Genomic DNA, 12,729 nt, shown 5'->3' on the forward strand with positions numbered 1-12,729 from the left:
GCTCAAGGATGGGGCTTTGAGCAACCTGGGCTAGTGGGAAGTGTCCCTACCCATGACAGAGGCTTGGAACTCGATGATTCTCAAGGTCCTTTCCAACTCAAACTGCTCTCTGATTCTGTGATCTCTCCAGTCAGCACACGGTTCAGGCAGTAGAGCTTGGGCAGGGCACAGCCAAACCTTCAGCAGCAGCCAACCATGCCTGCCTCTGGAGGAAGATGTGTTCCTCGGCACCAGGCGAGCCCCACGTGCTCACGTTATGCACACCTCAGCCTAAAAAGAAACTAACTCAGGGAGGATGCGGGAGAGGATGGCAAGGAACAATCTCCTCCAAGGAACAAAATCATAGGATATGCTGACTTGGAAAGATCATGGAGTTCAACTTCTGGCCCTGCACAGAACCATCCCCAAGAGTCACACTCTGTGCCTGAGAGTATCATCCAAACGCTTTTTGAACTCTGTCAGGCTTGGTGCTGTGACCGCTTCCCTGGGGAGCCTGTTCCAGCACCCAATCACCCTCTGGGTGAAAGATCTTTTCCTAGTATCCAATCTAATCGTCCCGACACAACTTCAGGTCATCAACCATGCGCCTTTGGCCGAGCCCCGCCAGCTTCGGGGCTGTGAAAGCGAGACTCCAGCCCCCACAAACCCACAGAATTGTTAGCGTTGGAATGCCCTCTGCAGATCATCCAAGTCCAACCCTCCTGCCAACGCAGGGTCACATAGAGCAGGTGACACAGCAACGCGTCCAGGTGGGACGCTCCGGCTGGAGCCACATGCAGGCAGACTCGGCGGGCCGGCCCCGGCGCTCGGGAGGCGCGGAGACCCCATCCGGCACCGGCTCCATCCCCACCACGCTCCAGCTCCGCCGGGCGCCATCCCGGCCCCGCCCGCCACCACACCCGGATGTACCGACCTGCCCCCCCCGACCGCGGCCGCATGCGCACTGTGTGCCGCCGCCGCCGCCGCCCCTCACCCGCCCGTGCCCCCCGCCCGCCCGCCCGCCCGGCCCTGCCGTGAGTTCGCCGCCGCCCCGCTCGCCCCCCGCCCGTGCCCCCGCCGGGAGCGCCGCCGTCCGCCCCCCGCCGACCCTGTATAGGGCCGGGCCCGCCCGCTCGTCCCCGCCCCTCCTTCCCCTCCCTCCACCGTTCCAAGTGTCTGTGTGTGCGTGCGCCAGGGGGGCGGGAGGGACGGGGAGGAGGGGGCGGCCATGCCGAGGGGGCGGCCCCCCGAGCCCGGCGGGGAGAGTGGCGAGCCCGGCGCCGAGGCAGGTAACGAGTGCGGCCGGGCGGGCGCGACCCGCGCCCGGGGGTGGGAGGCGAGAAGCCTCCGCGGGCTGCGCATATAGTCCCCGGATATGGGGGAGGAAGGCCGGGTCTATTGTGCGAGGGTACAGGCGGGCGGGCGGAGGGGAGGAGAGGGGAGGGAGTCGGGCCCGGCCCTGCGGAATGATACCGGGCGGGCAGCGGCGGAGCGGGGCCGGGGCGGGCCTCGTCCCTCTGCCTCCTGCCCGCGAAGCAGGGCCGTGGCTGTGGAGGCCGCTGGAGGAGGGTTCTCGGCTCTGGCCGTCCTCCTACTCGCTCTCCTCCTCCTCCCGCGATGCGGTCCCGGCGCCGGGCCGGCGGGAAGGGCCGGGGGAAGAGCCCGGGCCGCCTGGCGGCAGGCAGGACGGGAAGGCTCCGGCTCCTTCCGCCGCTCTTTTCCCTCACCTCCTCCCTCCGACCACACTAATGAGAGCTTCGAATGAAGGATGATAAACAAATGGAAAATGAGGTTTAACTCGTCCACTTCTCTGATTTTCAAGGAGAAAGTAGTTCTTTTTTTTTATTTTTTTATTTTTTTTTTTTTTTTTGGGCCTTAAAAAACATCCTTGTAGTTGTTTTCTTTGTGAGTATATGTGTAAAAAAAAACCCACACCAAAACCCCCCTGGTTTTCTTTCCCGAACATATATTAGTCTTCGATTTAAAAATTTTTGATTGTGTTTTACTGTTGTCGATGACTGGACAGTACTTCAGGGCAGGATTGGTTTGATGGGGGTTTTTCTGGCAGTAGTTGGTAGATGGTGAGTTTTATGGCTCTTTTGTGCAGTTCATTTCTGCTGATGTTACTGGGGTTCTGTGAGCAGTATCTGATTAAGGCCCACAAACTGCAAAAATACTGTGTTTCAGGTAGGCCTGAAACCCTTATCTGTGACTTCTCCTTCAGCACAAGCACTTAGCAGTAGATTTGGGGGGGGGGGTATATTTTTTTTCAATAGATAGAACAGAGTGAGATTTCATAAAGCATCATAAAAACTGTGGTTATTTCAGTCATAAAAAGTCAGTTAATATTTTCAGTATATATTTAGAATGTCTGGTTTTCCCAGTGCTTGCAGATGAGCTCTGGCTCTGCAAGGGGAATGTGTAGGTGAGCCTTCTGTGGAATATTTTTTTTTGTAGGATTGAAGTGTGCTGACAGGCAAAAAAGAATTGCTGTGATGTTAGGTGAATGTTGGGAAGTTGGATAAAATGTTTTCTACATTATGGAAAGCTAAATGGGCCACAGTTTCCTGTCAGAAGTGGGGGGGGGTTGTTGTTGTTTTGGGTTTTTTTGGTTTGGTTTGGGGTTTTTTTTGTTGTTGTTTTTGTTGTTGCTTCCGTTGGGGCTATTTTTGATCACTAAGGAGTAAGCATATCAAGACAGTCCCAAAGACTTTCTGCTGTTATGTTTTGGAGGTTGTAGGTTTGGGCATTTTTAAAGTTTACTTGAACACAAAGATATACTTAATTCTCTAGTAGTTCTTGAAAGGTTGCACATGTCATACATGCGTAAGCTCCTGTAGTAATGGCATGATGCATGAATGAGAAAAAGAGCAAAACTGAGACAGACTGTCCAGAAAAAGTTCCTAGTAACTTCATTTTGCTTGTAGTTGAATCTTGATCTTAGGCTCTTCCTATGGTAAGAGGTGTGTATGGCTGCCAAGACTTGATGTGAGTTTCATCAAATTCCCTATTTTTCATGTATTTATTTCTTTTGAAAGAAATTTGCTCGTTTACTAATGAAATTGTTTCACAGAGGTAGTTTGCAGGCAGCGGTTTAGTATTACAGGGTGCAGGGCTACCATGAGGATTCAGAGACATCTGTAACTGCAGTGACTGTTCCTATATAGGCAAATTTTGTGGGTTCTGGTCCTTGGGATTTCAGTAGTTTGGGAAAACAGCAAAGTCAGTGTTGGCAAGTGTCATGTTTTTTTCTACACTTCTGTGTGACAAAAGAAGGTCATGAATGAGGAAGCTGTGACTGAACAGGACAGCTTGAATTAAGGAATTTTATGTTCTGAGGACGTTTGGCTGTTTGTCCCATTCAGATACAGACTGACAAACTTTGAAAACTAGTTGTGCAACTGAAGCATAGGCTTCGCTTTTAGCAGGAGGATTTTTTTTTTAGAAAACAGCTGTTTGCAAAAATAAATTTCATATCTCTTACTTAGGAAATCGTACATTTTTAGGTTCTTTTTTAGTGTGGTCCTTGGAATTCCTACAGCCTTGTTATGCTGATGTGTATCATGAAAGAGAAGCGTTGCTCTGTAGTTGTACAGTCTGTATGTTTCTGGTACTGCATCTTTGAGAGAAAATAAAGGTGAATCAGTAATGTTACACAGCTTCCTTTAGACTTCTTCAACCGCCATGCATGTCAAAGACTAGAACAAGTTCTTTGTTCTAGGAAAATTAAATATGTTGGATAAAAAAAATGAACTCTAGGCAACAACAGTCAAAATAATATTGTGACCTCAATAGCTGCTATTCTAAGATAACCTTTTTTTGGCATTGTAGTGTTTCCCCAAAACCATTTTGCAATGATTTCTTCTTTTTTTTTTTTTTTTTTTTTTATCTCAATTGATCTGTTCAAATTGACTTCTCTGGGCACAAACCAAAAAATGGGAAGTTCTGTCTGAGCATAAGGAAATACTTTTTCAGTGTGAGGGTGACTTAGCACTGGCATTGGTTACAGAAGGAAGTTGTGGAGTCTTCTTCCGTAGAGAGGTTCTTTCTATTGTACCTGTGATGTTTGTCACTGAATAGCAGCAACATGAAATGAGCAGTTTTGACCTTCATGACTATGAGATCTTTTTCAGGTAGCAGAGAAGGAATTCTTTGAACAGCAAAATGAAATATTTTAGGACATACTGAAGTGTTTTTTAAGCCTAGAGTGTATGTCACATATTAAACCCGAAGGCCACTTTTGCGCAAGTTTGAGCTGAATTCTTTTATGAGTGCAGTTAAAACTTGAGTTTATTGTGCCTTCAGGAGGCCTGAATTGTAACAGATTTCACATATGAAGAGTGCTAAATATTAAATACACAAAGCTGAGAAATAGAGAAGATGACACAGCTCTGCAGAGCTGGCTGTATTTGGGTTGCATAATTTATGGTGTGAGTGTATTGAATTAGGAGAAGGTCAGTTTGGAGGCTTTACATTCCACTTTTGTATTACTGAGAAAAATTGAAAGTTGAACTCCCCGGTGAAGTCTTACCAAATTTTTGTTATGTAGATTATTTTAGTAGTTGTGTATTAGGGTTTTATGTGGTGACCTTTGACTGACAAGAAGAGAATAGGGCAGTCATGTCTTGCAGGCAAGAATAAAGAGATTGAGGTACTGCTTATGTGATGTGCTCTAAATCTTTTAAATAGGATAGGTATAGGTAATTCCTTTTTAAAACATACAGAAGGACAACTGCCCAAACTTTTGCCTTAGAAAAGATAATTGTTAGATTTTAATAGCGATACTGTTGTTTGACCATCTCGCTATTCTGCAGTAAGAAAATCTGTGGTTATTTACGAGGGGTGTGTTGGGTCTTAGGGAGAAGATGATAAACTTGGATCACACTGGTGTGCTTTAATTCCACATTAGATCCTCACTATACTTGAAATATGTGTGTGTCTTTTCCCAAGTTATTATGCAGTTGAATGACTTGTGTTTAAGTTCTGTCTCTGGGATAATTTCAGCCCCTGTTCTGTCCCTTCTCTGTAGCTTTCTACCAATTGCAGAAATCTTATTCCCTATTGCACTTGTGCTGATACCTTCATACCTCATTTATTCATATGCATTAAGTGCTTCCAGATATAATTAAAGTTTCTATTTGAGACCTCTCATGTCTTTCTTATGAGGTTTTTTGCTGCAGTTGGGTTTTGTTCACTCCCTGGGAGAAGGATGATCATGTGGTAGATCATTGGCTTCATTCAGAAGTTTCTTTAAACACTGTAGTGGCTGGGCACAGCTAAGGGTCATGGCCTCAACCAGGAGATATCCAAATCATGTAAAAACAAACAGCTGAAAAACGGTGGCTTGGTATATTCATATGCAACTGTGGGGAAAAAAGTATAACTCCTGTTTTGGAGTATTTAACAATAAATATGACAGTATTTACCTGAATGGCAGATGAAGCCATCGAAGTTGGTTAGGGAAATGCCAATATTTTCAGTTATCTGTGTAGATTAGGATGATGCGGATGGTGTATCTGTGTGGTAGGTTGTCCTTGGCCAGCCATGAAACACGCTCCAGCCACTTGCTCACTTTCTCTTGCAGTAGGATGAGAGAGAGAACAGGAATGGCAAGAGCAAGAAAAAGCTTGTAGGTTGAGATGAAGACAGTTTAGTAAATAAAGTTTAAAAAAAAAAGAAAGGTAAAAAAGAAAAAGGTAAAAACCCCAAACCAAAACAGAAAACCCCTCAAGCCAGCTGAATCACCGTCCAACAAAAAAGCCCAACCAAGTGATGCAAAGGCAAATGTTTGCCTTTAGTCACAGATTTTAAACAGCTGATAGGAAGGAAGTTGAGTCCATCCCAGCCAGACCCAATGCAATCCATTTAGTATCTAACCAGCTATGATGGAGCTGTTAATTCCATGTCCTGTCAGGCTTCTCTGCTGCTGCAGTGCATTAATGTAGCTGTGCAATGTCTGGAATCGTCTGCTCCTGAAAGGAGTGCAGCTGCTTTATGTTGGCACATGCTGAGTGATTGGCCCCTGGATGTCCATCCCAGCAGTGCACTCCTGGAAGCCAAGTGTCTGGACTGGTAGTACTTTACATTCCTGATTGTGTGTTGACCAAAACATAATAAAACTACCTTGTCTTATACAAGCCAATATTGATTGATTTTTGGATTTTGATTTGATACGTGGACTGAGAGTTAGTCTCTCCCCTTCTCTTCCCATCAGAAGTCACGAGGAATGACTTCTATTTTTGGTTTAAGAGTACTGAGCTAAATTTAAAGTAAACTGTTTCTTTTATGATTGCAGAACTAGGCAAAATGTTTTAATGATTCATTATCATTTGCGTTCTATGAGTTCAAGTGTAGTATGAGGAAATGTCAGTGTTGGCATCCCTGTTTTGTTCTCTTGTCCTACCATTTTCTTTTCACTCATAAATTAGTAAATAGGTTTTGATAGGGTCAGACCCTTTTGTCCCTAGGCTTGCCAGCTGCCATTTAACTTCAGTGACAAATTTTCATCCGCAAATTTCACAAGCTTGAGTGCTTTATTCGCAGTGTCCTCTCAGTCAGATGCGAGGAGGTTATTAGAGATCTAATAAGGCTGTGCTGCATTCACAGCTGAATGAGTCCATCTGCGCCTTGCAGAGAGGACTGCAGGCTGCCATGAGGCACAGTGCTGCTTACATAAGGAGGGAAGGCTTGGAGTGCTCTTATTCTGTCCTCCTCCTTCCATGCTGAGTTGTCGTCAGTGGCTTATAGCAGAGAGCACCTGCTTGCTGACTCAACTCCCGAGGTCAAGTGTTGGTGAAGGCTGTGTCACGGTTGAGTTGACCCAAAGTGATTGCTGCTGCTCTGTGAGGGACAATAAATTTAAAATAGAAATTACAGGTTGTAACATTAAGAGTATTTAAATAAGACTATCTTTAAACTGAAAGTTTATTATCATTGATAGGTACTTCACAAATCTGATTCTGCTATCTATGGGCACTTTGGACAAACTGTAAGGATACAGACAAAAATACATTTGAAAGTACATACAGGCAAAAATGTGTTTGACAGTGCATAATGAGCTAAGTACTCCCTGTTTAGTTTAATTGTTTTGATACTCGACTGTCTCTCTCAGGCTGCGATGTAATAAGGTTGATTTATGTTGCAGCCAGACTAATATGCAAATTGGAAGAAAAATAGTAAGTGGCATATTAATAAATGGCAGTGTTTTAAGCTTTGCGCCTGTCCAACGAGGTTTATTATTTGTTATACTGTGCAGATCTGAAAAAATCACTTGTTTTTTCTAAGGGTTTGTTACTCTGATAGTAATTTTGTGTTTTCTCTGTGTGTGTTTATGATATCACTAAGTAGCTTCTCTCTACTAAGAGCATGCCAGTTTTTTGTGTGATTGTGCTGACATTATGTGTTTAATCAGATAATGTCTTCTTGAACTAAACCCTCATACTTTTAATTCTGTATTGCTGGCTTGAATGGCATTCAGTTAGTTCATTAATAGACAGCAGACTTCCGTTTTCGTCTGCCAGAGTATGTCTGACAATAAATAGATTGCTTAATTTGTGTACCTAATACTTATATTTTTCTGAGAGCATAAGCATCGTATTATCTATTTATTATGTGCTTCATAATATGATAAATGATTAATAGTGTCCATTAAACACTGTGTCAGGTATGTCAGTATCTTCATTTTGTTTCCCTTTGGTACACAGAGAATGTTTAGAATTGTTGTGGGGTTTTTTCAATTAACAAATTTCTCAGAGCATTTAAAAGTACAGGGTCCATGCCCCACTGCCAGCTTCTTGAACTGACATAATCTACATGTTTTTTTGGTATTCAAAAATATTGGCCTTTAGGATAGGTTCAGTATTTTGCAGTGGTTGGCTTGTTTCATGGTCCAAGTTGATGTGTCTAAAAGCACTTTTTCCTCTAATATAAGGAAAGATTGTTTTATGATGATTTATCTAAAATACAGCATTTTAGGTTATTACTTGACTTTTATGATAGAGGTATCAGTGTAATTCTAACAAAAAACTTTGTCAAATTGTTGTTTCATTTTCACATTGAAATGAAGACAGACTCAAGCCATACTTCATGAATCCAGGAATGCTGCCTGAAAAGTCATAATATAGCTCACTTGCTTGTTAATTTTAATTGACAGTGTATTTCCTGTTTTTTTCTATCTTGTTACCTCTTTCTGATTTAATGTTAATAATTTATGTCTTTTTAAAGAAAAGCTGAAGTACTGTCTTCTTGTATATCTCTGCAATCAGGTGGTATGATTTCGTAGAAATATAGTCATCAAATTCTGTTGGAACATCACAAGATATTTGATTTTTCATTATATAATTAAACTCTTTTTGAATTCCAGAAGAAAATTCACAGCCTGTAGATTAATCAGTATTACAGTCAATATTACAGATATGATACACATTTTAATGAAAATGATACCTAGAAATGTTATTGAATGAAAACCAATGTCATTTAGTAATGTTATTCAGACACTAGTGAGCATGTTGCTTTTTCTGTGTTTCAAAGTTAGCACCTTTGATGTCAGTGTTACACTTCAGCTACTTTAATTTCTTAGGCATTGTTTTTGTATATTGTCCAGTGTCTTTGATCTTAAGAGTGACTTTAAAGATAATAATCTCTTTGGCTGAAGGAGAAGGCTTGAAGGCCTTTCTAAAGTCATGGATTGGATCATTTTTCAGTTGTCAATTTAAAGTGAGAGGTCAGGCTTTCATGAGGTTGAACAATTACTCCTTTTTTTAGGGGAAAGGAAAGCCTTCTACATTACGTTTTCATATAGCCCAAGTATCAGAGTAGATTTTTCTTCCACATCTCTTGTCCTGTCAGTATTTACAGAAACTGATTTTGTGTCCTTTATTCAACTCAGGGGTATTTATCACAAGGATGCTTAAGGGACTGTGTCTTTTAGTTAAAGCTGTGGTTTTTAATTATTGAAGAAATGTGACTGTTTCAGGGTTGTTATTGATAGTGTCTGCATATACTATGAATGTACAGCTGAGAATCCATTAAAGGATGCAGTAGGTTAAGTTTACACATGATAAATATTTGTGATACTTACATCTTTCTGTTACAGAGAAATACTTTATAACTAAACTTTGCAAAGCAGAAGTTAATTGGGCATCTCGGTCCAGAAATGGGAAGTGTAAGTCCCTAGGACATTGTTTTTACTTCTTGCCCAAAATATATTATGCTGAAATGTTTCCTACAGCTTCCTCAACTACAAGCTTTTAAAGTTTATTCATGAGAATTTTAGCAAGCAAAAAATATGGTCAAGGTATAAGGTACTGATTTTTTTTTTCCCCTCCCTTGTAAATGTTGTGGTGAATGAGACAGGACTTTGAAGTGGGTGCAGTACTGAGCAGAAATACTGTATGAATTGTAATCTTTGATTTCCTCTGAGGAAATGTAAACAGAATGCTGTAAACTTCTACTTGTGTTGTTACTTCCTGTGCCTAATTCTTATGTTCATGGTGGAAAGTACTGACTTAAAGAGAAATATCAGGCCTTGTGTGTCTAGATAACAAAATCAATGTTCCCTTCTTTTTGTGTTCTGTTGTTGATGTAGTTGGTGCTGTAGGAATGTTTGAAACTGAATTCTGTGGATTTTTTCGCTTCAGTCTCCCTAACATGCAGCTCAAGTCAATCAATTTTTATTTTCATTTTAATAATACTGCTTTGAATGCTATAATAAGTCCTCCTGCCAATTGCTTTTCTTCAAGTTATTCTTAAATAAAGATAACTTCTGTAGTAATGCAGTATCTTCTCAAATGTAAAATGTGTTTAACTTAGTTGGATTAATATTTTCTGTATATCGTAAAGTTATATGTTTGACTTTGGCCATTTGAGCAAGAGGTATAGAAGCTTGGAACTTGTATATCCAAAGTTATGTGATTTTAGGAGTTCAAAACAAGAAAACTGTATGGACTTAGACTGGGTCTGTTTAAAGAAAAATACATCTCTTTCTTCACTGACTTTGTGTACACAGTTTGACTTCCAGTTTATTGCCTCTCTCTCAGCTATTTGAAACAGTGGTGTTGGTTTTACAACTCTAAAGGTTTTAATATAGGTTTTAATAAAGGTTTTACATTGCCAAGTGTAGAAGAAAGAAAAGATATCCAAATTTTTCTTAAGGAAAAAAAAGAGAGAGAAGTGATGGAGGGCAGAAAACTTGTATAGTCAGAACTACTGACTATGTAATTTTTAAAAGTCTTAAAAACGCGTGATGTAATATTATTAAAAGCAACCCTTCTCAATATCTTACTCATACCTGGTGTATCTGGCAGAGTTTTATTCTCTTGCAAATTTGATGGGTGTTTATGAAGCACAGGAAGAATTTATTTCAAATTACTAGGAAAAGGTGATTGTTTATCTCTTTAGCAACTGGCAGTATGGATATATGTGGTTGATCTGTTGTCACTGAAAGCAGTAATGTTTATGCCTGATATCTGCAAGATCCCTTGAATTTAGAGTGTTGTATAAGTCAAAATCTTAGAGGAATTGAAATAGTTTCTGCTTCAAAAAATTTGTTTTTTACAATAAATTATAAGTAGATGAAATATGACTTTATACAAATGTTTTGATTGTTGTTTTGTAGATGACGTTCTGACACCAAATATAGAGAACGGAAATTTTCCCTACCAAGTACCTAACTTGCGTAAGTGTGAGATTTGTTTGCTGTCTTTTCCAAAAGAGACCCAGTTCCAGCGCCATATGAGGGATCATGAGCAAAATGACAAGGTATGAATTCTAGTAGATATAACCAATGTATAATGATATTTTCATAAACTGTCAGGTAAAGCTAACACAAGACATCTTTTCCATTTTTTTAGTCACACCACTAAAAATTACTACTTGGGGACCTCAGTTAAGTTTCTTCTCTTTCATGTTTTCTCATGTTTCCTTTGAGACAGGACCTTACTTTGATGTTGTTTAGTTAGATTGCTGTTTCCAGATCAGTAATTTTTAATTTTAGCTATTTTCTTTGACTTATAAAATATTCAGGTAGATGAGGAAGTGTATAGGTTTCTTTCAATCGAATTTTCAAAGTGATTCTATATATTAGCAATAAAAAGAAAATAATACTTATATTGATTAACTGGACCTCACTAATAAACTAATTTAGTATGTATGTATTAAGCAGTAGATTAATGTCATCACTTTAGCTGCTTACAAGTCAAATTTAGGAAAGAATGAGAAAAATACAGATATGTGCTTAAGACTGGACTGACTTTTTAAATGAAACTTTTGCCACAGGTTGCATCTGTAATATGAAACATTTAATTTCTTTTCCTTGTTTCCTGTTTCACAAAGCTGGAACTACTTACATGTGATGGAAAAATAATTTTATTACTTTTTGAGGTAGTTGTACATACAGATTAATTTTTACAAAATGTAGCACTTTGAGATAATTTACGTATACAAAGAACAACTTAGAGAAGATTCAATGTTGTAAAGTTGATACATGACTGTTAAAACCATGCTATTGCACAGTTATGTAAGAGCTTTTATATCTAGAAGTTAAGGTGCTCTTAAAAAATGAAAACTGATTGTGCAGATACCAACTGAAGAGCAGTCAATCCTAGTATAAACTGTTTTGCTGTTTTGATTATTAATTTTGCTTATGAAGATTTCATAGAATCATAGAATATCTCGAGTTGGAAGGCATCCACAAGGATCTCTGAGGCACAGGACCATCCCCAAGAGTCACCCCATGTGCCTGAGAGTGTTGTCCAAACGCTTCTTGAAGTCTGTTAGGCTTGGTGCTGTGATCCCTTCCCTGGGGAGCCTGTTCCAGCGCCCAACCACCCTCTGGGTGAATCGCGATCACAGTTAAAGCAGGAAAATACATCTCCATCTCCTGCTTGTTCCTCTTTACTGCTAACTTCATTCTTCTCAGACAGTCTCAGTTTTGAACCTCTGCTTTACTTAATTCTCCTCCTTTCTTTCCCCATCTGCTCTTGAAATGCTATATTTGTATCTTCAGTAATGAGATGCAAAGGAGAAAAATAATTAAGATTGGTATTGTTAAGGATCATTATCATATGTAGGTACTTGAACTGCTCTTCTATTTTTAACATTTTGATTTGTATGGTTATATGTATCACCCAGGGTATATGTAACTTATGGGAAGACTGAATTTTGTTTTTATTTTTGTGATTTTAATGAACAGCCTCACCGATGTGACCAGTGTCCGATGTCATTTAATGTTGAATTCAACTTGACACTTCATAAATGTACTCACAATGGCGAAGATCCGACCTGTCCAGTGTGCAACAAGAAATTCTCCAGAGTAGCCAGTCTGAAAGCTCATATAATGCTACATGAGAAAGAGGAGGTAATTCATTAAACATCGTAACTTAAATTTTGAAAAGACATGTCATAATAGTTGTATTTAATCCCCTACCCGTATGCTTTAGGTTGGAGGAGTGAATAAATTATTTGATTTAAAAGAAATAAAAAACTTTTAGTGGGGAGTCTGTTTTAATAATAGTTACAAAAATTAATAAGCTGGATATAACTAAGTGTTCCCATCGTGTCTTTGTTAACAAAGAGAATCTGTGCATGTTTGACATATATGTAAATATTAACTGATTGGTTATTTACAAATACTTTTATTTTGAAGATATTTCTGTGACTTCATCTACATAAGCCCACATGTAATAATCTGGGTGATTGTGTTTGATGGCAGATGTCATGGTGAGGCACTCTCACCATCTATAGAAATAGAAG

General features: G+C 40.1%; 1 protein-coding gene across 7 annotated transcripts in view; it reads left to right on the forward strand.

Moving 5' to 3' along the window:
* Positions 1–1,075: 1,075 nt before the first annotated feature.
* Positions 1,076–12,729, forward strand: part of ZNF236 (zinc finger protein 236) — a 70,247-nt gene continuing 58,593 nt past the window's right edge. For 4 of the 7 annotated variants that reach the window (XM_027745305.2, XM_027745306.2, XM_027745309.2 and 1 more), the window contains exons 1-3: positions 1,077–1,268; positions 10,595–10,737; positions 12,170–12,334. In XM_027745305.2, the coding sequence (XP_027601106.1) occupies positions 1,208–1,268; positions 10,595–10,737; positions 12,170–12,334 (369 nt within the window). In that variant the 5' untranslated portion in view covers positions 1,077–1,207. Of the gene's footprint in view, positions 1,269–1,554; positions 1,771–9,125; positions 9,143–10,594; positions 10,738–12,169; positions 12,335–12,729 lie in introns of those variants that run through there. The other 3 variants (XM_027745310.2, XM_027745308.2, XM_027745314.2) reach the window with 3 other exon arrangements.

The sequence above is a fragment of the Pipra filicauda genome, unplaced genomic scaffold (genome assembly GCF_003945595.2).
Source record: "Pipra filicauda isolate LSUMZ 115617 unplaced genomic scaffold, ASM394559v2 scaffold224_size1409572_pilon, whole genome shotgun sequence".
In the NCBI taxonomy this organism is placed as follows: domain Eukaryota; kingdom Metazoa; phylum Chordata; class Aves; order Passeriformes; family Pipridae; genus Pipra; species Pipra filicauda.